General features: G+C 36.8%; 1 protein-coding gene across 5 annotated transcripts in view; it reads right to left on the reverse strand.

The window, feature by feature from the left end:
* Positions 1–24,718, reverse strand: part of ERC1 (ELKS/RAB6-interacting/CAST family member 1) — a 388,457-nt gene that overhangs the window by 298,693 nt on the left and 65,046 nt on the right. For all 5 annotated transcript variants that reach the window (XM_081249168.1, XM_081249164.1, XM_081249165.1 and 2 more), the window contains exon 3: positions 3,844–4,260. In XM_081249168.1, coding sequence (XP_081105294.1) covers positions 3,844–4,260 — 417 coding nt within the window. The remainder of the gene's footprint in view (positions 1–3,843; positions 4,261–24,718) is intronic.

Consider the following 24,718-nt stretch of genomic DNA (forward strand, 5'->3'; position numbering starts at 1 on the left):
TGGAAACGAAACAGTCGAGCCACATGTTACAAAGTTTTACTCCAAATTACCATCTGAGCTTCTGTTACCTGTATTTTCTAACATACACAAATTCAATTGTTTAAGGCTCTTGCTATGGCAATAAAAGATTCTTTCCTGTCTCAAGATTGTTTTAAAAGCTTTTTCTTACATTCTCTTCTAGTGTTGTTATTTTTTAAGAAGTAGCTCTTTACTTCTTCTAGAACTTAATTTGATGTAACTATGTATTGTTTTCCAAATAGATGGCGATTATTCCCAAACATGTATCATATGCTTAAAACTATATTACTTCTGGGTTCTATTCTGTCTCATCAATCTAGCTATCTATTACTGTGCCAGTACCACACATTTTAATATCACTGGGTTTAAAACACATATATCATGAGCTGCTTAAACAAGTGTTCCCGCACTGTTCTTCTTGCAAAGAAACTGCAACATCATTTGGGCACGTGTCAAGAATATTCCTATTGGGATTACATTAAATTCAGAGTTGGGGGAAAGCAGCATCTTTATATTAATGTTCCCATCTACACTGTAATGAAAATTTAGCCCTATCCTTTCCATTACCGTTACTGATATTATTTATTCCATTTTCCTTATCTAACGGCACTGCCTAACACTTCCAGAATAATGTAAATACTGATGAACACAGCTGTCTTTGCCTCTCCCTAACATTAATGGATGCGTTTAGTGTACGTCAGAGTAAGCACAATTCTGGTTACTAGTTTAAAATATGTTTATAATACACATTTACTGAGTTGTTTTATTTAAATCATGCTATAAAAGTATCATTCAATTCTTAATTTTAGTTCATTTGGTTTAGTTTTCAAAGTGTCTGTAACATTTTATCTAATGTCTTTGAGATAGCTATCAAACACTACAAGGTTATCTTTTCCTTTCACCTATTACAAATTATAACTGTGAATGACATATTGAGCCGTTCTGGATTCCTAGAATAAACTCCTTTTGGTCAGAATATTATCCTTTTATCATAATGCTGATTTTATCTGCCAATATCTTATTTATAACTTCTATATCTAAGGTCATAAGCAAAACTGGTTTGGGGTTTTAGTTTGTTTTCTAACCTTTGTTAGGTTTTAGAATCCAGTGGTCACACTGGAGAAAAAAGAATTGGAAAAGCTATCCTTCTTTCTGTAAGCTCCAGGCTTAAACTTCTTTCCCTACATTTCAACTTATTCAACCAACATTTCTTGAGTACCCACTGTGCAAGATAAAATTTCATATGTATATATATATATATATATATATATATATCCATCCACATCCTTGGTGCAAAAAATTAAGTGAACAATGAAGAAACACACATGGAAGTATACTATAATATTACTGGCTCATCTACATATATGTATAGAGCTGCACAAGGAAGACTTCACAGCAGAACTGAAATTTGAGCTAAGTCTTGAAGGCAAGTAGGAGAAAAAGAAAGGAGAACCAGCATTCTAAACATGTGTTTCTGAAGCAATCACTTCTACTTGCTCTTAAATAATTTTAATCTATAGGACTGTGTTTCCTGTAAGATGATGCTACGTTACTAATAGCAACTGGAATTGTGTATTGATACAACTGACAGGGCCTATATTTCTTTCCACATTATGTTCAGAAGCGGGACTTAATATTTGTAGAGCTTGTTACTTCAAAATTAGTCTTAAATTCAAGTTTTTTCCTACTACTTGTTCAAATTCACCATATTTCTGGTTGCTCTCTGCCAGAATAACACTGTGGCTTTTCATAATCCTTAACTATTCACTATTTATTAACTCCAAAACTCAAAAATAAATGGGCACAGGTTGAAATATTCAGAACAGAAGGAGTAAAAACATAACATTCAAAGTTCATCACGATGCTGGTAGGGTTTTCATGCTGCATGCTGTTTGATTTGAGATGATTACACCTTCTCTAACAATGTTCTATGGCCAGGCTCCAGGTTACCTCATTAAAATATAAACTCTTTAAAGTAAACTGAAAGAAACTCAGGATGGTGCCTACAACACAGTAGTTGATAGAAAATTTTCTAAAACAATACAGTCCAGTAATTTGAAGATTGTAACGTACATAGCTGCAGATTAACCGTAAAAATACAGTATATGCTTCTGCGAGGATAAACTGGTCCAATCACTCTGGGAGACAAGACTGATATTCAGAGTTTTGAAAACGTACACACCCTGGGCAAATTCATTTCTGGAAATTTATGCTAAAGAAAAAAATTAATGTACAGGGATATATGGTTAGGGATATTCAGTGCAGCACAGTTATATAATAATGAAAAATTAACAGTAGTCTAAATTTTCAACAGTAAGAAGTATAAATAAATGCAACAGAACGTTATAAGTTCAATTGAAATTACACAACTCTACATGTACTGACAAAGAAAGAAAGATGGTCAAGACTAATTATTAAGAAGAGCGGGTAACATTATGCATCACTGCACTACCTAATACAGTAGCCACTTCCTACACAGAGATACTTAAATTTAAATTTGACTAATTAAATTTAATTTTACATTAGTTATATTTAAATAAAATTTAAAATTCAGTTCCTCAGTCACACGAACCACATTTCAACTGCTCAATAGTCACATGTAGCCAGTGGCTACCGTATTGCAGAGAGCAGATATAGACCGTTTCCATCATCAGGGGAAGTTGCTGTTTTGCTGCTTTTACCTGCCTTCCTCACACTTCATTTAAAAAGGGATTATTCAGACTGGCACTGAAATAGTTCTGAGACTTTTTCTCCCCCTATCCAAATGTGAAAATTATCTGAAGACTCTGACCTCACACAGGGAAGTAGAGCTGTCACGTTTTTTAATTCCATGTAAGATGAATTCTTCACTTAAGCTTTCTTACAAGGAGGCATTACACGGACACGTGAAACATTATCAGTAGTCACAGTGGTAAGCTACAGTCTGAGCTTCCCCTCTAAACATACGTGGCAGCATGCCTCTGTATCACTCCCCTCTAGCTGTGCCTCCAGGGCAGCAAATTGTTTTTTTTTAATTTATGTTTGGCTGCACTGGGTCTTCGTTGCTACACGCGGGCTTTCTCTAGTTGCGGCGAGAGCGGGGACTACTCTTCACTGCGGTGAGCGGGCCTCTCATTGTGGTGGCCTCTCTTGTTGCGGAGCACGGGGTCTAGGCACATGGGCTCAGTAGCTGTGGCTCGATGTGGCTCTAGAGCACAGGCTCAGCAGTTGTGGCGCACGGGCTTAGTTGCTCTGCGGCATGTGGGATCTTCCCGGACCAGGGATCGAACCCATGTACCCTGCATTGGCAGGCGGATTCTTAACCACTATGCCACCAGGGAAGCCCAGCAAATAATTTCTATCACATATCTTTTACAGCAAGACAACAGTTTCCATGGAAACCACAGGGCAAACATCCATTACTGCTGCCTAGGACTTTATAAGCACACCGAAACTGAGGGAATCACATACTTTCAAGTATTAATATTTTAAAATTGAGCAGTAGTTAGCTACTCTAACTCTGGTTTTGTTGTGTGTGTCTCTATGAACAAATCAAGAGATGAGTAACAAATCAAGAAAATTCTGTGGCCCTCTAGCAACAAAATGAGTCTACAGAAATCAGGAGGGGGAAAAAAAAAACGAGAAAGGTATCAAGCCAGTATACATGCCAGCCAACGTCATCTCATACAAGACAGCAAATCAGAACAGAAATCAGTGCAGAACTTAGGTAAGAAAGAAGAAATTCCCTTGCACTAGCTCAGGAGAGCATATAAATTTATCTAGGTCAAAATGCTGACTAATCAGGAAAAAAAGACAGTCATAACAACTGAGAAAGTGGCCACTCACCTCTCTCAACAGAGCGTTCTCTTTTTCCTTCTGCTCCAAAAGGCTTTCGAGGTGGTGGACGTGCATCTCTGCCTCTGCCAGTCTCCTTGTTCTCTCATGGTCCTCCTCAGTAGCCTTAGCAGAAAGCCCCTTGCTCTGCAACATCTCCAGAAGCTTCTTGATGGATTCGTCCCGAGCGTTCAGCGTTTGCTTCTGAGTCTCAATCCGCAGCTCCATCTCCTCCAGAGTCTTTCGAAGGAGGAACAGCTCCTTGGCCTGCCGCTCATGCTCAGTGTGCAGCCTCTGAAAGTTCTCCTCTGTCAGCTCTGTCACACAAGGCTCACCAGTCCTACTGTTACTATCCTGTTGAAACAGCTGGTTCAGGTCCCTCTGGATCCGCAATTCATCCTGGAGAGCCTGGATTGTCATCTGCATGTGCTGGTATAAAGACAAAGAAGAAAATCCAAATGAGCTTTCCTCCTCAAGTAGCAGAAACAAAGCAGATGAAAGCAGCTACCACAGCTCTCAGAACCCTGCATTTAGCAAATGAGGATTCACATTATTCTGTTTTACACTGTCTTTAAAAATGATTGAGATCATCTGTAAAATGTCAGTAATTTAATTTGTGTTTATTACAAACAGGAAACAAGGTAAGTCTGGCAGCTCCTCACTTTGCTTGACTAAATAAAGACACTGTTCAAGATTAACAGAAGGTATTACATGGAACTGAAGGTGAGGAGAGGGGAAAGACACAAAATTTCACCAAAAGACACAAAGGATGTCAAAATACACAATGACTTTTAAGTGTTTTACAATTAAGTTAGCACATTAAACAATAAACATATGAGTGCATGCCAGAAGGTGCTTAGCACTCCTTATGTGCTAATTCATTTAATCCTCACTATAACACATGTACTATTATTTGAATTTTATCGATGATGACACCAGGCATGCAGAGACTTAAATAGCTCACCCCAAGATCACACAGTAAGTAACAGAGCTGGCATTCGAATTAAAGCAATTCTCACAGCCCACTGAAGCTAGTACCCAAAGGTAATAAGATAACTTGAAGCTTTAAAAACAAAACACAAAAAACTGAGGCTGTGTGAGCTATTTACACAGAAGAAGATAACAATATAAGTGAGTAATTGGAGTAATTAAATGAAAATGTTAGTGCAGATAAGCTAGTAAAATGTTTCAGAGGGTATATCTTTAGCCTGCATCGCTAACGAAGGTATATGAACCTTTAATCTGAATGGATAAATTCTAGAACATTATACAAAGAACCTAAAAGGAAGTTACATCAAGAATCATGTTTTTAGAAATGAAGAAGCAACAACAGAAAATCACTCTTTGTATGCAAGGTATTCAAGGTCTGGCAGTGTGCCGCAGTGGAAGGAAACTAACCCACAATCAGAAGACATGAGTTTTAGTTCCAGCTCTCACACTGAAGAGCAACCTAATTGGGAACACACTGCCATCTTTCTGGGTTTCAGACTCCTCATATTTAAAATGAGGATATAAATGCCTGTACCATCTTTTCACAGAGCTAATAATACCACTGAAATCTTTGTGGCATATATGTTAAAACATACATTGTTTAAAATTTTTGGCAAACTGCAAAACAGCAGTAAATATCTCAAGGAAATGATCTGGCAAGTGTACAAAGATGCTCACTGTTGTTTATACCAGTGACAAAATTAGAAACAACCTAAATGGATATTAATAGGTGATGAGTTAAGTAAATGAGAAATGTCCACACAGTTTAATACCATGCATCAATTTTTTTAAATGTAGATTTATATTTGCTGATTAAAAACTACAGTTACAACATATTAAGCGTAAAAAAGCAGATATATAATAGCAAGTATAGGATGATCGCAATTCTAATTTTTAAAAAGTATATACATGCAGAGAAAAGTCTAAAAGGATGCAAACAATTACCAGTGTCTGGGTATGGGTAGATTTTTACATTTTTCTTCACCTTTCTTCTACTATCTAAATCCCCTACAGTAAGCAAGTAATCAATAAAAAGAGACATTTTTACCTTTAAAAATAAGAGAAAAGATTTCAGAGATGCCTGCTTGGCTGTGTTCAATTTGCTACCACTTTGGTTAAAAGGGAGGGAACAATAAATATTTACTATTTACTATAAATAAAAAATATCATAAGAAATAAAAATACTTCTGTAATGTTACACAAGAAATAATTAATTTGGGGGAATGGAGGAAGGCAAGAAGGGAGGAAGGGAGGAACGAACTGGAATCACTGAGGGACAACATGTAAGAAAACTTTATTCTATTCCGCATAAAAATTTTTTTAACTGAGGTGTAACTGACATTGAAAATTTTTTAGTAATAGCTTTATTGAGACATAATTCACACATACCATAAAGCCTGCCAGTTTAAAGTGTGTAAGTCAGCAGTTTTCAGCATATTAAAAGTTATACATTGATCACTACTATCTAATTCTAGAACACTGCCATCACCCCTGAAGAGAAATCCCATATACATCTGCAGTCCCTTCCCAGCCACTTCCCATCTTTCTCTCCTCCTAACCCTCCTCTTGAATTTGAACTAAATGTATGTACTACCCACTCAAAAATTAAATTTAAAAAAATGCCTAATGATATTTTTCAGCCTCAAAAAGGAAGGAAATGCTGACACACACTGCAACATGGATGGACACTATGCCAAATGAAATAAGCCCGTCACAAAAGACAAATATTACACGAGTCCACTTACATGAGGGTCCCTAGAGCAGTCTACCTCACAGAGACAGGAAGCACAAGAGTGGTTGCCAGGGGCTGGGGAGACGGGAGACAGGGAGTGACTATTTGATGGGTGCAGAGATTCAGTTTTACAGGATGAAAAGAGTTGTGGAGATGGATGGTGGTGATGGTTGCAAAACAATATGAATGTACCTTATGAACTGTACACCTGAAAATTGGTTAAGATGGTAAATTTAACATGGTGAATGTAAGCTGTATTTTACAACAATTTTAAACACTGAGGAAAAAATATGCCTGCCATAGAATTCCAGTGTGTTGATATTAAATAATTTACTTATAACTATTGATAAATATTTAGTTTGGTTCTCATTTTCCACTATTATAACAGGCACCTTCACATGTATATTTCTGCACATCTATCCAAATTTTTCCTGGAGATAAATTCTGAAAGGTGGAATTCCTGGATCAGAGGGTATGCAGTTATGATTTTAATACACACAACAAATTATCTCTAAAAGGGTCTGTACAGATTTAAACTTCCACCAAACGATGTCTGAGCACTTTCCTATGCCTTTGACAACTGGGTATTTTCTTTCTTCCCTTTCTTTTTTGGGCTTTTCTTTGATTACAAGAAAGACTGAATATCTATTCACATATCTACAGGCGCTTTGTATTCCTTCCTTTGTGACTCATCTGTTCTTGTTCTTTGCTCATTTTGTTTTGGGGACATTTAACCTTTCTCCTAATCCACTTTAATATCTTTTTGTATTTGGAAAACAACCTTTTGCCTGTTGTGCATGTTACAAATATATTTCCAAATCTGTCATTTTTCTTTTAACATAGTTTATGGCAACTTAAATAGAGAATTTTTTTAGTGCAAAGATAAGAACCTCTTCTTTTATAGTTTCTGGTTTTGGTATTATGCTTAGCAAGTAGTGAACTTTCAATTATGGCAGTCTTCAAACTCTCGAAAAGCATTGGCTTTTTCTTACGAAAAATAAATTTACAATAAAATTATCAGGTATTTGAATTCATGAATATGATTCTTTAAATAAATTTAACTACCCGCATCATGCTGTAAAGATTCTCAACAGTTGTTGGGAGTTCAAAATCCTTAATAAAAAGATGTGTCAAAATGCTAATTCTCTGAAGCCTATAATCAACCCCCAGTTTCATTCTTTACCTTTGGAAGTCAAAAAATCCAGATAAATCCTGAGCAAGTTTATCCCACAGGGAAATATCATTAGTTAAATTCAACAATGAAACTGATTTCTAGGTACAACTGTCCCTGCTTTTCTGGACACTCATCACCAAATTCATTCAAATCAAGAGAAACAGATGTTGACGACAGCTAACAGTCTCACATACACTTTGGCACTTGTGATTATACTAGTATGGCAAGCACTGTTTTGGTGAAGAAAGAAAATACAACGACTAATGTGCCCTGCTTCTTCAGCTCTGCTTGCACCCATTTTACTAGAATATAGAATTAAAATGATGCTCTGACTGGTAGCTGAGAAGGCTACACAGCAATTTCTCCATTGAAATGGGAATCAGCACCCCTTCTTTAGGCTACATTCAAACTAGATTCACTTTATAAAAATTCCTGCCAATTCCCTTGGGAGAAGAAAGAAGCAGCGGGCAACAAGCCAGGCTGCTCTTTCTCTAGCACATTCATACTGAAGATAAAGTGAGCATATCTGCACATATCACAGACATTTACCATGATCGACCAAAATCAGACATGCTGAATTTCGTAGGACGATCTCAGTTGTCAGATATTAGGAAAATTTCTATTTGGGAATTCTGCTCATGACACTCTCCAAAATGATCTCACACTTCTCACATTCCAAATTGTACACCAACACTCACTAGTCTACTTCTGCTCACTCTAACACTCAGCTTGAGCTGGAAGACTGGAAAAATAACTGCTTAAAATTTAGTTCAAGGATTGTGCTAAAATTACACCAAGCTGTATCTCAATGAAATGGTAGGATGTTGTGAACATCAGTAATGAAAATTCTTAAATCTCTGATAGGGTTTATGATCTTTTTTTTTTTTTTTAGAAAAATACATCTCAAAAACAACAAAAGAGGGCTTCCCTGGTGGCACAGTGGTTGGGAGTCCGCCTGCCGATGCAGGGGACGCAGGTTCGTGCCCTGGTCCGGGAGGATCCCACGTGCCGCGGAGAGGCTGGGCCCGTGAGCCATGGCTGCTGGGCCTGCGCGTCCGGAGCCTGTGCTCCGCAACGGGAGAGGCCACAGCAGTGAGAGGCCCGCGTACCGCAAAAAAAAAAAAAAAAAAAAAAAAAAAAACAACAACAACAACAAAAGATCACACCAATGCTTCATATATTTTAGACAAATATCAGAAGCTCTTCTGAGGCAAAACTTCCATTAGTTTCTCTGAACAAGAGAACGCTTTGATCCAGTTTATCCTGATTTCTAAAATGACAGAGCCATGGAGTCTAGAGCTATTTTTAGTTACAGAAAAAGAATATTATGGATACATGAAAATGGTCATCATCACAAACATTATACTGCATCCCAGAGAGTTCAATGCACTATTTGTCAAGATAACCATTAGAAAAAATACCAGTACTGCATCCTATTATGTTAAATTAAGAACGATTTTTTTCTGAAACATGTAAATACATACATTGAGTAAACTTTATCAATGCAAAATGCAAAAGAGTTTATAATAATTCTTACTAACATCATCCAAGTCGATCCTCAGGCTCTGTGATGTTCTGATCTGTGCTGTACCGTATGTGCCCCTAAGAAGAGCACTTACCAGCCCAATCTGCAATTTATTTCTTTATATCTGTCTTCAAGAAAAACTTTCTAGAACTTGGGACTTTCATCTTTTTACTCTGGGGCACGGCACAGTGTTTGGTATAATAAGTGCTCAATAAATTTTTGATGAAAGATTGACAAAAACAGATTTTCACGCATTATTTTGTAAGTAAATGGCTACTAGATAGTAGATGCAAATCGAGTCCCTGGAAAATTGTATCTCTCCCCTATAACAGAGAGAGTTACTCTCATTCTGTAACAATTAGTTCCTTACCAGCTAACACAAAAAAAAGTCTATCTCAAATACAAACTGGCCAAAATACTAAATGCAATCCTAATTTTTAAAAAAATGTTAATTATACACTCTGGATTTATTTGTGCCTGATCTGAAGTGAAGAGAAGCATTTCAAATAATTAACTGTCAACAAGTATCTTTTATACTTTTAATACTATACAACATACACAAAAAGTGTAGGATAGAGTTCTTGTCCAAAAACAGAGCTTACAAAGTGGTAAAACTTAATAGCTATATATACACACTCACACACACACCAGCACTATACCTTAGTATAAATTTTAAATTAAGAATATTCAAGAAGGAGAAATGGGACACATAAAAGCACTTATTATATATGCAACATACTCAAATGAAGTTTAGATTCTATAAGATCACTATGATTTGGATTCATGAATCTTTAATATGAAAAGAAAGTATTCTAATTTCTATCATTTTAGAAGAAACTCGAAGTTTTTTAATGAGTCTGAATCTCCAAGACTGAGACAAAGGAAGCGCCTCTAAGGGAATTCATTCCGCCTGATCATTCGTCTAGTATTCTTTCCGTTGATTCTTTCAGTTGATGACGAGGATTTATTTTCTGTGCAGCAAAGCACACTGTAAACTCTCAAATATTAAACCAAAACCAAGTTCTCAGACTGATCTAAACACAAGCAAGAGACATACTACAATGCAAGAAACAACCACACCAGAATTCAAATGGATACATTAAATTGTTTAAATGAATGCTACTTTGAGCTTATTCTCCTCTAAAAAAGATGTCAGAGTAAAGAAAATGAACAAGCAATTATTCCAGATTCCTAGCAGCTACTCTCTGCTACTGAATCCAGGAGAGAAAAAAGAATATCTGCCTTTATACCAGCATAACCCAGAAGAGAAATTAAAGAATAAACGAAAATACTATCAAAATGGGCAAGTCCCAAGGTCATTAATACATTCTATTATTGTGTGCTCATCAAGACAACTCAAGTGACAATAAACTGATTTTAGTACAAGTTCTAGAAATCCCAAATAGCTTTCAGTTACCCAAACTCCCATACCATTTACTTACCCCTTAGCCTCTACTTAAAGAGTATCCTCTACCCGTTCCCTCAATTTCACTCCCAGCTAAATCCTACCTGTCCTTTCATCCTTAGATCAGGCATTATCTCCTCTAGAAAGCCTGTCTGACTCTCAAACTGAACAAAAGGCAAAAATAGAGAGGAAGGAATGGGTGGAGGAAGAAAAGTACAGAAAGAAGAAAAGATAATATCCTAAACCAGATATTACAATAGTAAAAATATCATACTAAGCAATGTCAGGGTTGAAGACGTCATTCCATTAAAAAATAACATCAAAATAAAAAAAAATTTTTAACCTTAAAAGTAAAATCAAACAGCAGAGGGATCCTATAGTAACCATCTCCATAGTGTTTAACTTGAGAATGCTCAGTACTAACAAAGCAATGGCAGAATTAAATACAAGGGACCATAAAGGTACTGTTCAGTCTAGCAGCATTTTAAGTATCAAGCTCACTTCTTTCTTCATGCTCTACAACCCAAAAGTTTCAAGCACCTGCAACAGATGTCAATGAGGTTAACAAAATTCCCAGATTTAGTCCCTGAAATACTAGTATATAAATCAAGAAGAAAGAAGGGTAAAGAAAGAAGAGTTAAGCGATACCAATCAGCTGTGAACATGTTAAGAGCTAACCCTGGCAATGCTACAACTGGGAGTGGATTCAGCTGAATAAACACACACCGGAGGCAGTAGCTTGGCTGTCTGGGGGGTGGGGGGGGTCCCCGCTGACATTTAGCTGCAGCTCATGGCATAAAGCTAACAGGGGTTAATGTCTGTGTCTCACAGAGCTATGTCAACACTGAAGTCACTGTGTGCCCAAAGCTTTCCAGAAGCTATAGAATTCCCTTCTCCTTTTTTCCCCCTCCTTTTCCTCCAGAAAAAAAGAGGCAAGGAAGACTGATATTGAGGGAGAGTACAAAGAGATCATGACCGTACAGTCTTACAGAAAAGCACTCGTGTACACTGCCATTGTTTAAGATGCTTTCACACACACTATCACTAAACTGTGTTAAATTGAAATTAAGCCCACCAAAATTATTTACATAAATAATTCTGTCTTGGGGAGAAAATAGCATGGAACATATACAAAGAACATCAGCTAACCAGAATAAACCAACCAAATTACTCACATTTTTTTTCAAGACTTACATCTTTAATAATGGGCTTTCTTGTAAAAATCAAATCTACACTAGGCAACTGATAGACTACAATAGTCCACTGTTATATTTTGTTCTAGAGATACTAAAACCAAGTGCAGTAAGACAAGAGAAGGAAATCAAAGGTATAAGAATTAGAAAGCAAGAAACAGTCATTATACAGGATGAAAACTCAGAAGAAATTACAGACAAAATATCTGTATCATTAAGAGTCCAGCAAGGGACTTCCCTGGTGGTCCAGTGGTTAAGAATCCACCTTCTAATGCAGAGGACGCGGGTTCTGCATCCCACATGCCACGGGGCAACTCAGCACGTGCCACGACTACAGAGCCCACCAGAGCCCACGCGCTCTGGAGCCCGCGCACCGCAACAAAAGATCCTGCATGCCGCAAGGAATATCCCGCGTGCAGCAACTAAGACCTGACGCAGCCAAAAATAAAATAAATAAGTAAATAAATATTTTTAAAAAAAGAGTTTAGCAAGCCTGGTGCATATAAGATCAACATATAAAATTTAACTGCATTTCTCTACAAGGAACAAATCTTTAAAAAGTGTAATTAAAAAGAAAAAGAAAGAGAAAGAGAATCTTGATAAATAAAACCAAAGAAGCATCTGGGGATAAAATAACAATAAAAAGTCAAACTATTATGGAGAAAATCATAATTGTTTCAAAAGCAAAACACCAAGGTATAAATATAAATTTTTGTACACAATCCCTTAATTTTTCCATGGCAACCATCAAATAAGGCATATCTAAGACTCTTTTGCACATGCTTCTGTAAAAATGTTAAGTAGACAAAAGAAATCTTTAAAAATTAATAAAAATTTTTTGAAAATCAATTTAGGTAGTAAACAGACAATACAAAAGATTGCTTCATGTTTTAGCAGCATGTTGAGAGGAAATAAAACCATATGGGATCTTCATGGGGTATTTAAAAGGAAATACATTTGTTTTCTTGACTCTCACCAATTTTATCACATAAACTCCAGTAAATACACGCGTTACCATTATTTTCATTTATCTCCTATATCCATATTTACTCATCATGTTGTATTTTCAATTTGAATACTTAGGTCTATGACCACAAAATCTTTCACGTCGCTTCAGCTGACTGCATACTTTTAGGGGAAAGTTAAACATGCACTTACCCTATGACCCAGCGATTCCACTTCTAGATATTTCCACAAGAGAAATAAAAGCATGGCCACAAACAAATCTGTATAAAAATGTTTACAACCGCTTTATTCATAAGAGCCAAAACTGGAAACAACCCCATCAACAGGAGAATGGATAAACTGATTATGCAATATCCGTGCAATGAAAACTACTCATTAGGATGACTATGGATACATGCAACAACACGAATAAACTTAAAAAAAAATAGTACGCTGAGCAAAAGAAGCCAAACACAACAGAGTACAGACTATATGGTTCCATGTATAGGAGGTTCTAGAGCAGGCAAAACTAATCTAAAGTGAAAGGAATTAGAACACTATCTATGTGTTGGGGACAGGGAAAATACTGATTGGGAAGGAGCTCAAGGGAACCTTATGGGATGATGGAAATGTTCTATCTTCATAAGACTGCATTATATGACTACTGGCATTTGTCAAAACTCATGGAACTATGATACTGAAGATCCATGTATTTTGCTGTATGTAAACTATATTCCAACAAAAAATAAATATATTAAAAGAGAAAAAAGTAACAGATATAGGTCTGAAAAGGGAAAAGTAAATAAATATTCAAGAAAACTTCTTAACAAGTAGGAATGACTTCACTTAAAAGAAAGAAGGATAATTTAGTTGATTTTTAAGAACACTTCCAGTTCCAACATGTATTATGCTCTATCACCTAATTCAATTGTAACCCTGCATTCTTAAAAAGGTTAGAGAAGAAAGCAGAAGCTTGGGGCTACAGAGGCTCATTCAAATATACAACAACGTATGGAAATCACCATCAACAATTTGCCTTATTTGTTTCAGATATCTCTCTCTCTCTCCCCCACCCCTCACTGTTGCTTATTTAAAATTCACATAAGTGATGTCATCTGTTCTTGATTCTCTTTGCAAATTGCTTATGTTACTCAACATAATGTGTCTGAGAATGTAAACTGGTATAGCCACTATGGGAAACAGTAATGGAGGTTCCTCAAAAAATTAAAACTAGAACTGCCATTAGATCCAGCAATTCCACTTCTGAGTTTTTATCCAAAGAAAACAAAAATACTAACTCGAAAAGATATCCGCACCCCCATGCTCACTGCAGCATTATTTATAATACCCAAGATATGGAAACAACCTAAGTGTCCATCAATGGATGAATGGATAAAGAAAATGTGGTGTGTATACCTATACACATAAGTGTATATATTATTATTCGGCATAAAAAAAATAAGATCTTACCATTTCGGCAGGCGTGGGGGGGTGGGTGGACCACAAGCTCACAGATAGAGAACAGATAGGTGGTTGCCAGAGGTGGGGGACAGGGAGTGGGTGAAATGGGTCAAGGGAGTCAAAAGGTACAAACTTCCAGTTATAAAAATAAAGAGGTCCTGGGAATATAATGTACAGCATGGTGACTATAGTTAATAACACTGTATTACATATTTGAAAGTTGCTAAGAGAGTAGATCTTAAAAGTTCTCATCCCAAGAAAAAAAAGTTCTTTGTAATTATGTGTGGTGATGGATGTTAACCAGACCCAGTGTGTTGATCATTTTGTAATGTATCCCAACAGCAAAATATTGAAACTAATATAATATGTCAACAATGCTTCAATTTTTTAAAAACATGTTTGAGATTTATCCACACTGATATACATAACTCTAGTTCATTCACTTTTATGAACTGTATAATACAGGTTTCACAATTCCTTATCCAAAATTCTAAAATCCAAAGAGCTTTAAAAAGACTAAATTTTTCTCCTAGCTTAATGGAAAAACCTGACTCAACTGCTATGAGGCTATTTACCATTTATTTATCCAATTTAATATGAATATTCCTAAGTTTTGCTACAGATTTAATATGTTTGATTACTGGGTATTGTCCAAATCCCGATGGGAGTATTATTACACAATATGCAGTTTACATACTGGATTACCTTTCAAAATCTGAAAAAAAATCTAAATTCCAACATACATGTGCCCTAAGTATTTTGGAGGAAAGGACTGTGTACTCATATTCCATTTTGTGAATAAATACCAACTTATCCACTCACCTACTGAGGAACAGTTAGATGTTTTTCCACTTTTTTCCCTGTTACAAGCATATGTACATCTACCTATCTCCTTGTGCACATGTGCAAAAGTTTCTCAAGGAGACACACAGAAATGAAACTGCCAGGTAGTAGAGTGTGTCTTCAACCTTACTGGTCATTTAAACGTACCTTTTTCAATTTACTATAAACAAGATGCATGACACAGATGATAAAAGGGAGCAGATATCTAGCCTATAACTTTCATATCTACAGAACCATTAATCATATAACACTTTCCATTAATCGTAAAACCACTTTCCTAGAAGGAAATTTTTGGTGGAAATGGATTGGGTTGCTACTTAAAAAAAAAAAAAAAAAAAAAAAGCTAAATGATTGTGCATTCAATTCCAGCCGTAAGGAATAAAGACAGTGTTTTCAAAGAAAGTTGTTACTTATGAAGCTACTTTAATTAGCAGAGCCCTAGTATCGCTGTAAGGCATGAGAATTTTTTTAAAAAAGAAAAAATTCTACCCACAGGATCTTTTCTCTCTGAAAGAAGGAATTAGAGAAGAAACAGAAAAGATCGGAAAGAATGCTAATTTCTCTCCGCTCACCCTACTTCCTAAAATGGCATCTTTCCCTGAGAATCTCCACAAAATACAACTACTTTAATCTCAGTACCAAAATTTTGATGTCAAAGATTCCTATAAAAATGATCTTAGAGATAAGGACACTGAAAATCTGAAAGCAACAATAATCAACAGTTTCAAGTATTTCCTTTCTATCCCTTTCATATTTATTGGAAAAGTAAATAAATAAGCAGACTTCTTTTTTCTATCAGGTCTTTGAGAAACAAAAAAGTAATACAGGGATACCTGATTCATTACTAATGTTTAAAATATTTTTAAACTAAATTTATGAATTGGGATAGATGCTTATATAATTCTTTTTTTCTGACAGCTTTTAAGAACACATTCTTTGATCCCCATATTATAAGGAAAATAGGCTTTTTAAATAAAGCTACTTGCTTAACCCAAGGTACCTAAACAAAAACAAGAAAACTTAAATGAGAGGCTCACAAAGGAACATTTGATGACGTTAGTGAACCTAAAATATTTCATATTTCTAATACAGACTTAAGCAAAAGAAAATATGAATCCCAACGTATGGACAAGTGCCACAAAAACACAAAACCTACAGGAACACAAGAACAGCACTTTATCCTAGGTGGAAAACGAACCCCTAGCCTATTTCAATACCAGAAGAATGACAGATTCTGAGAGGGCTCTGGCTACCTTGGGAGTTCTCTCCATCAAGAACAAGAACTAGTAATTAACATGAAACAGTCCATTTCAGACAATTATGCCCACATAGGAGACAGTGCTGTTGAAAAATAAACTTAACCAAACATTGGAGAACAGAAAAAAAATATTGAAGTATAATCCCTCACTGATGGAAGAAAGATCTTCTTCAGTTAGTAGCAGGCATTATGCTCCCTGACACAGATACAATGGCAGGTGGGTATAATAAACATGGTCTGCCTCCACATAAAGGTAGATAAGACAGATAACGGTGAATAAGAGAGTCATTAATCCCAACAGCAACAAAAATACACAATTATAACTGCAAACAGGGATAAAAGCTATAAATCCAAGGTAGTAAAAGATGAGAAGATTTGGGGGCTGGGTGAGATCTGAAGAATGAGTTAACGTCCATTAACTATTTAAAGACACAACACTTCTACAGTGAGGAGAAGACTACTTAGGTGAAGACCCTCAAGAAGGAGGGGGCACAGCACATTTGAGGGATTAAGGAGACTGAGCACCAAGGAAGTGTGACAAGAGTTTTAATGGACTTTAAGGGCAACAGGAAGCCCTGCCAAAGTTTTGAGCAGAGTATGATCATCTCTACCATCATCACTAATAGTAATGCCAGGCACATACTACCACATTTAATTCTTAGAACAAGTACATGAGGTAAGAATTATATAACCATTTTACAGATGAGGAAACTAAGGTTTGGAAAGACTTAGCAGCCTGCCAAGCTCACATAACTAGTGAGTGGTGGAGCCAGGATTCAAACATCACATGGGCACTTTCAAAAGCTCAGACTGGCTGCAATAAGGCTGCACATCAGGGGGAAAGAGAAAGACTGGGGAAAATTGGGAGACCACTGCAATAATGTCAGCCAACAGTGACATGACCAAACTACAACAGTGGCTGTGGGGTGGGAAAATGGATGACTTAGAGAAATACTTCAGAGAAAAAAGATCACCAGGATTTGACTGGCAGGGTGGGAAATGAGGGAGTGAAGCAATCAAGGAAAATTCTGAAGTTTCTGACTTAAACACTATGGACAAGTTGGTGGCACCATAAACAAAAATGGGAAAAAATAAGGAAGGACCAGAATTGATGGGGAAATCTTGAGCTGAATGTCATGTGCTTTTGAGATGCTGAGAAAAGGTTTGAGGGAGCAACTGGGCATGTGGGTCTGGAGCTTAGAGGAATGATATGAGCTAAAGATGTAAGTGTGGAAGCTCACATACACAGATGTTAACTGAGGCCAAGGTAGTGAATGAGCCTCCCTAGGAAAAGAAAACACAGCAAGAGGAGACACTCATAGGACTGATTCAACATTAGACGGCAGGCAGAGGGTGAGAGGCAGGCAAAGGAGACAAGAGGAGCAGTCAGAGAAGTGGGCAGAAATCAGGAAAACGGTGTCACAGAAACTGAAAGAAGCTGATAAGGACCCTTTCTCTAAAGGGAGAACACAGACCAAGAAAGATTTGGCTCGGGGTTCAATTTTGGTTCCATCAGGATGACTTCAGTGAAGTTAATTAAATACCCTGAGCCTTAATTTATTAATCTATACTATGAACATTATGAAATTTAATCTATAGGGTTATTATAATAATTAGCAGTAAGACAGAACACCTATCACACTGTAAATTATCAGTAAATAGCAGTTACTGTTGTTGCTGCTGTTTGTAAAATCAAAAGGTTTGGTCAGTGGCTTATTGAAGCCAGCCCTGGGAAGCCCTAGGGGTTCTAAAGAACATCTTCAGGGAATGCCTGGCAGGGCCACACTGGGGCATCTGGGCTCCCCAGTCCTGTCTCAATCAGAACAGCTTTGCCTTCTTTTTCATTTTACTTCTTAAAATAAGTTTTAGGGACTTGCCTGGTGGCACAGTGGTTGGGAATCCACCTGCTAATGCAGGCGACACGGGTTTGAGCCCTGGTCCAGGAGATCCCACATGCCGCGGAGCAACTAAGCCTGTGTGCCACAACTACTGAGCCTGCGCTCTAGAGCCCACGTGCCTAGAGCCCGTGTTCCACAACAAGAGAGGCCACCACAATGAGAAGGCTGCGCCCCACACCACTCGCCGCAACTAGCGAAACCCTGTGCACAGCAACGAAGACCCAACACAGCCAAAAATAAATAAATAAAGTTTTTTAAAAGTAAGTTTTATTTTCATATCTGAATATTCATTTGAAAAAAGGGGTCTGCAGCTTAAAGTGTTTTTCAAAAAGCAATGACTGGATCATCTCAATAGTCCCTTCAATTCACTTGGATTACAGCTAGCAACTCTTTTTTTTTTCTTTTTTTGAATTTTTGAAGTTTATTTTATTTATTTTTTTACACAGCAGGTTCTTATTAGTTATCTATTTTATACATATTAGCATATATATCTCAATCCCAATCTCCCAGTTCATCCCACCGCCACCACCACCCCCCGCCACTTTCCCCCCTTGGTGTCCATACGTTTGTTCTCTACATCTGTGTCTCTATTTCTGCCCTACAAACCAGTTCATCTGTACCATTTACAGCTTGTAACTCTTAACCAAAGCGAAACATGTGAGAAATAAGGACAAAACAACACACTCGATAACATAATCCCTAACATGAACCTTATTAGTTATGATTATTTAATTAGAATAATGGTTATAAATCAATTAGCTCTGTTTATCTACTGAAAATTGTACTAGGGTCAGTGCCATTACTGCCACTGAAGCACCACAGCCTTATAATCAGCAATTTTTGGTTTGTTTGCTTAAGATTATAACCCCATGAACAGTGAAGAAAAGAGTTAAGCAGCATTAAAATCACAAAGGGCTTTCTTTTTTCATGAAGAATAAAGTTGGTTAGTGTGCTCAAATTACTTGTTTTCTTTTTGAAAGCCCTGCATGAAGAAAACCAATTAGTAAAGAATCAAAATATCTCACCAGCCTTTTCTCATTGAAATCAGTACCTCTAAAAACTTTCTTTTAATATCCTTTTCTTATGCTATTGATTGTTTGTAACTAATCACTTTCCATGTCATCATTGTGTGTGGTCCTCTTGTGATAATCATCCCACACTCTCCAGTTTAGTCTATTGAGCAATCACCACTCTGGTGCAGCTGAAAATTCTCAGGGACACTAGCTTGAATCTCTATGGCACAGATGTCCTAATACTTCATTTTAAAATGGGACAAAGGTTTTACAGAGCCTTGCTGATATTTTGTCCCAGACACTGGCTGTCTTTTTCATCTAGGACATAATCAAAAATGTACTGTATTTTTAAAAAATGTACTGTGTAAGTTTTTTAACTACAACTTTAGAATTTACACTCTTAAACAGTAAATCAGTTCTCTTAAATGACAGAATTTGCTCCTATTTAATTGCTGGAAATTTTAAGCAATTAAATAGGAGCTGACGGTGGATCAATAGTTGTCTTCATTTTAACAGCTCACCCAATAATGAGGAACATGAGAACTGCATCTGGAAGATTTGGTGTGAAAGGAAATGACTTCTGAAAGGCTGACTGATTTATTTGTGCTGATACTGGCACTGACTGCCCTACTTTAGGCAGGATGGTTAGCGAAGGACTCTTTGAGGAAGTACCATTTAAGCTGACACCTGAGGCAGCCAGCATATAAGAAGAGTGGGGTAAGAAGGTCTGGCAGCACATAAGAATAAAGAGTTAAGAATGGCAAACATATATATATGTATATGTGTATATGTATGTGTGTGTGTGTATACATATATTTGAAGGAAATTCTTTTCAATGCCCATCGGCCATTAATACAAATTGCAAGCCTGTTATAATCAAATCAATGTAGTCCTGGAAAAAGAATATCAACAAAGAGATCAATGGAACAAATCTCACAATAATTAAGCACTTAAGAAAGAAAAAGGAGGGCTTCCCTGGTGGCGCAGTGGTTGAGAGCCCGCCTGCCGATGCAGGGGACACGGGTTAGTGTCCCGGTCCGGGAAGATCCCACATGCCACGGAGCAGCTGGGCCCGTGAGCCATGGCCGCTGAGCCTGCGCATCCGAAGCCTGTGCTCCGCAACGGGAGAGGCCACAACAGTGAGAGGCCCACGTACAGCAAAAAAAAAAAAAAAAAAAAAGAAAATGGTAATAGGAACATACATATCGATAATTACCTTAAATGTAAATGGATTAAATGCTCCAACCAAAAGACACAGACTGCTGAATGGCTACAAAAACAAGACCCGTATATATGCTGTCTACAAGAGACCCACTTCAGACCTAGGGACACATACAGACTGAAAGTGAAGGGATGGAAGAAGATATTCCATGCAAATGGAAATCAAAAGAAAGCTGGAGTAGCAATTCTCATATCAGACAGAATAGACTTTACAATAAAGAATGTTACAAGAGACAAGGAAGGACACTACATAACGATCAAGGGATCAATCCAAGAAGAATATAACAACTGTAAATATTTATGCACCCAACATAGGAGCACCTCAATACATAAGGCAAATGCTAACAGCCATAAAAGGGGAACTCAACAGTAATATGATCATAGTAGGGGACTTTTAACACCCCACTTTCACCAATGGACAGATCATCCAAAATGAAAATACATAAGGAAACACAGGCTTTAAATGATACATTAAACAAGATTGACTTAATTGATATTTACAGGACATTCCATCCAAAACAACAGAATACACTTTCTTCTCAAGTGCTCATGGAACATTCTCCAGGATAGATCATATCTTGGGTCACAAAGCAAACTTTGATAAATTTAAGAAAATTGAAATTGTATGAAGTATCCTTTCAGACCACAATGCTATGAGACTAGATATCAATTACAGTAAAAATCTGTAAAAAATACAAACACATGGAGACTAAACAATATACTATTTAATAACCAAGAGGTCACTGAAGAAATCAAACAGGAAATCAGAAAATACCTAGAAACAAATGACCACAAAAACACGACGACCCAAAACCTATGGGATGCAGCAAAAGCAGTTCTAAGAGGGAAGTTTATAGCAATACAATCCTACCTCAAGAAACAAGAAACATCTCAAATAAACAACCTAACCTTACACCTAAAGCAATTAGAGACAAGAAGAACAAAAACACTCCAAAGTTAGCAGAAGGAAAGAAATCATAAAGATCAGATCAGAAATAAATGAAAAAGAAATGAAGGAAAAAATAGCAAAGATCAATAAAACTAAAAGCTGGTTCTTTGAGAAGATAAACAAAATTGATAAACCATTAGCCAAACTCATCAAGAAAAAAAGGGAGAAGACTCAAATCAACAGAACTAGAAATGAAAAAGAAGTAACAACTGACACTGCAGAAATACAAAGGATCATGAGAGATTACTACATGCAACCATATGCCAATAAAATGGACAACCTGGAAGAAATGGACAAATTCTTAGAAAAGCAGAACCTTCCGAGACTGAACCAGGAAGAAATAGAAAATATGAACAGACCAATGACAAGGACTGAAATTGAGACTGTGATTAAAAATCTTCCCCCAAAAAAGCCCAGAACCAGATGGCTTCACAGGCGAATTCTACCAAACATTTAGAGAAGAGCTAACACCTATCCTTCTCAAACTCTTCCAAAATAGAGCAGAAGGAGGAACACTCCCACACTCATTCTACAAGGTCACCATAACCCTGATACCAAAACCAGACAAAGAAAGCAAACTACAGGCCAATATCACTGATGAACATAGATGCAAAAATCCTCAACAGAATACTAGCAAACAGAATCCAACAGCACATTAAAAGGATCATACACCATGATCAAGTGGGGTTTATCCCGGAATGCAAGAATTCTTCCATATATACAAATCAATCAATGTGATACACCATATTAACAAATTGAAGAAGAAAAACCATATGATCATCTCAATAGATGCAGAAAAAGCTTTTGACAAAATTCAACACCCATTTATGATAAAAACCCTGCAGAAAGTAGGCACAGAAGGAACTTATCTCAACAGAATAAAGGCCATATATGACAAACCCACAGCCAACATCGTTCTCAATGGTGAAAACCTGAAACCATTTCCACTAAGACCAGGAACAACACAAGGTTGCCCACTCACCACTATTATTCAACACAGTTTTGGAAGTTTTAGCCACAGCAATCAGAGAAGAAAAAGAAATAAAAGGAATCCAAATCAGAAAACAAGAAGTAGAGCTGTCACTGTTTGCAGATGACATGATACTATACATGGAGAATCCTAAAGATACTATCAGAAAACTACTAGAGCTAATCAATGAATTTGGTAAAGTAGCAGGATACAAAATTAATGCACAGAAATCTCTTGCATTCCTATACACTAATGATGAAAAATCTGAAAGAGAAATTAAGGAAACACTCCTATTTACCACTGCAACAAAAAGAATAAAATACCTAGGAATAAACCTACCCAAGGAGACAAAAGACCTGTATGCATAAAACTATAAGACACTGATGAAAGAAATTAAAGATGATACAAACAGATGGAGAGATATACCATGTTCTTGGATTGGAAGAATCAATATTGTGAAAATGACTATACTACGCAAAGCAATCTACAGATTCGGTGCAATCCCTATCCAACTACCAATGGCATTTTTCACAGAACTACAACAAAAAAATTTCACAATTTGTATGGAAACACAAAAGACCCCGAATAGCCAAAGCAATCTTGAGAAAGAAAAACGGAGCTGGCGGAATCAGGCTCCCTGACTTCAGTCTATACTACAAAGCTACAGTAATCAAGACAGTATGGTACTGGCACAAAAACAGAAAGATAGATCAATGGAACAGGATAGAAAACACAGAGATAAACCCACGCACATATGGTCACCTTATTTTTGATACAGGAGGCAAGAATATACAATGGAGAAAAGACAGCCTCTTCAATAAGTGGTGCTGGGAAAACTGGACAGCTACATGGAAAAGAATGAAATTAGAACACTCCCTAACACCATACACAAAAATAAACTCAAAATGGATTAAAGACATAAATGTAAAGCCAGACACTATAAAACTCTTAGAGGAAAACATAGGCAGAACACTCTATGACATAAACCACAGCAAGATCCTTTTTGACCCACCTCCTAGAGAAAGGGAAATAAAAACAAAAATAAACAAATGGGACCTAATGAAACTTAAAAGCTTTTGCACAGCAAAGGAAACCATAAGCAAGATGAAAAGACAACCCTCAGAAAGGGAGAAAATATTTGCAAATGAAGCAACTGACAAAGATTAATCTCTAAAATATACAAGCAGCTCATGCAGCTCAATATCAAAAAAAACAACCCAATCGAAAAATGGGCAGAAGACCTAAACAGACATTTCTCCAAAGAAGATATACAGATTGTCAACAAACACATGAAAGGATGCTCAACATCACTAATCATTAGAGAAATGCAAATCAAAACTATAATGAGGTACCACCTCACACCAGTGAGAATGGCCATCATCAAAATATCTACAAACAGTAAATGCTGGAGAGGGTGTGGAGAAAAGGGAACCCTCTTGCACTGTTGGTGGGAATGTAAATTGATACAGCCACTAGGGAGAACAGTATGGAAGTTCCTTAAAAAACTAAAAATAGAACTATCATATGACCCAGTAATCCCACTACTGGGCATATACCCTGAGAAAACCATAATTCAAAAAAGAGTCATGTACCACAATGTTCACTGCAGCACTATTTACAATAGCCAGGACATGGAAACAACTTAAGTGTCCATCGAAAGATGAATGGATAAAGAAGATGTGGCACATATATACAATGGAATATTACTTAGCCATAAAAAGAAATGAAATTGAGTTATTTGTAGTGAGGTGGATGGACGTAGGAGTCTGTCATACAGAGTGAAGTAAGTCAAAAAGAGAAAAACAAATACAGTATGCTAACACATATATATGGAATCTAAAAAAAAAAAAGTTACGAAGAACCTAGGGGCAGGACAGGAATAAAGACGCAGACTTAGAGAATGGACTTGAGGACATGGGGAGGGGGAAGGGGAAGCTGGGACAAAGTGAGAAAGTGGCATGGACATATACACACTACCAAATGTAAAATAGATAGCTAGTGGGAAGAAGCCACATAGCACAGGGAGATCATCTCAGTGCTTTGTGACCACTAGAGGAGTGGGGTAGGGAGGGTGGGAGGGAGATGCAAGAGGGAAGAGATATGGGGATATATGTATATGTATAGCTGATTCACTTTGTTATAAAGCAGAAACTAACACACCATTGTAAAGCAATTATACTCCAATGACGATGTTAACAAAAAAGAAAATGAAAAGTCCTAAATGTCTTACAATAGAACGGCTAAAAATATGGCAATTTTATGTAGTCATTTAAAATAATGCTCCGGAAGAATATGTACTAAGATAGGAGA

Source organism: Mesoplodon bidens (genome assembly GCF_964165515.1).
Source record: "Mesoplodon bidens genome assembly, chromosome: 11".
NCBI lineage: Eukaryota > Metazoa > Chordata > Mammalia > Artiodactyla > Ziphiidae > Mesoplodon > Mesoplodon bidens.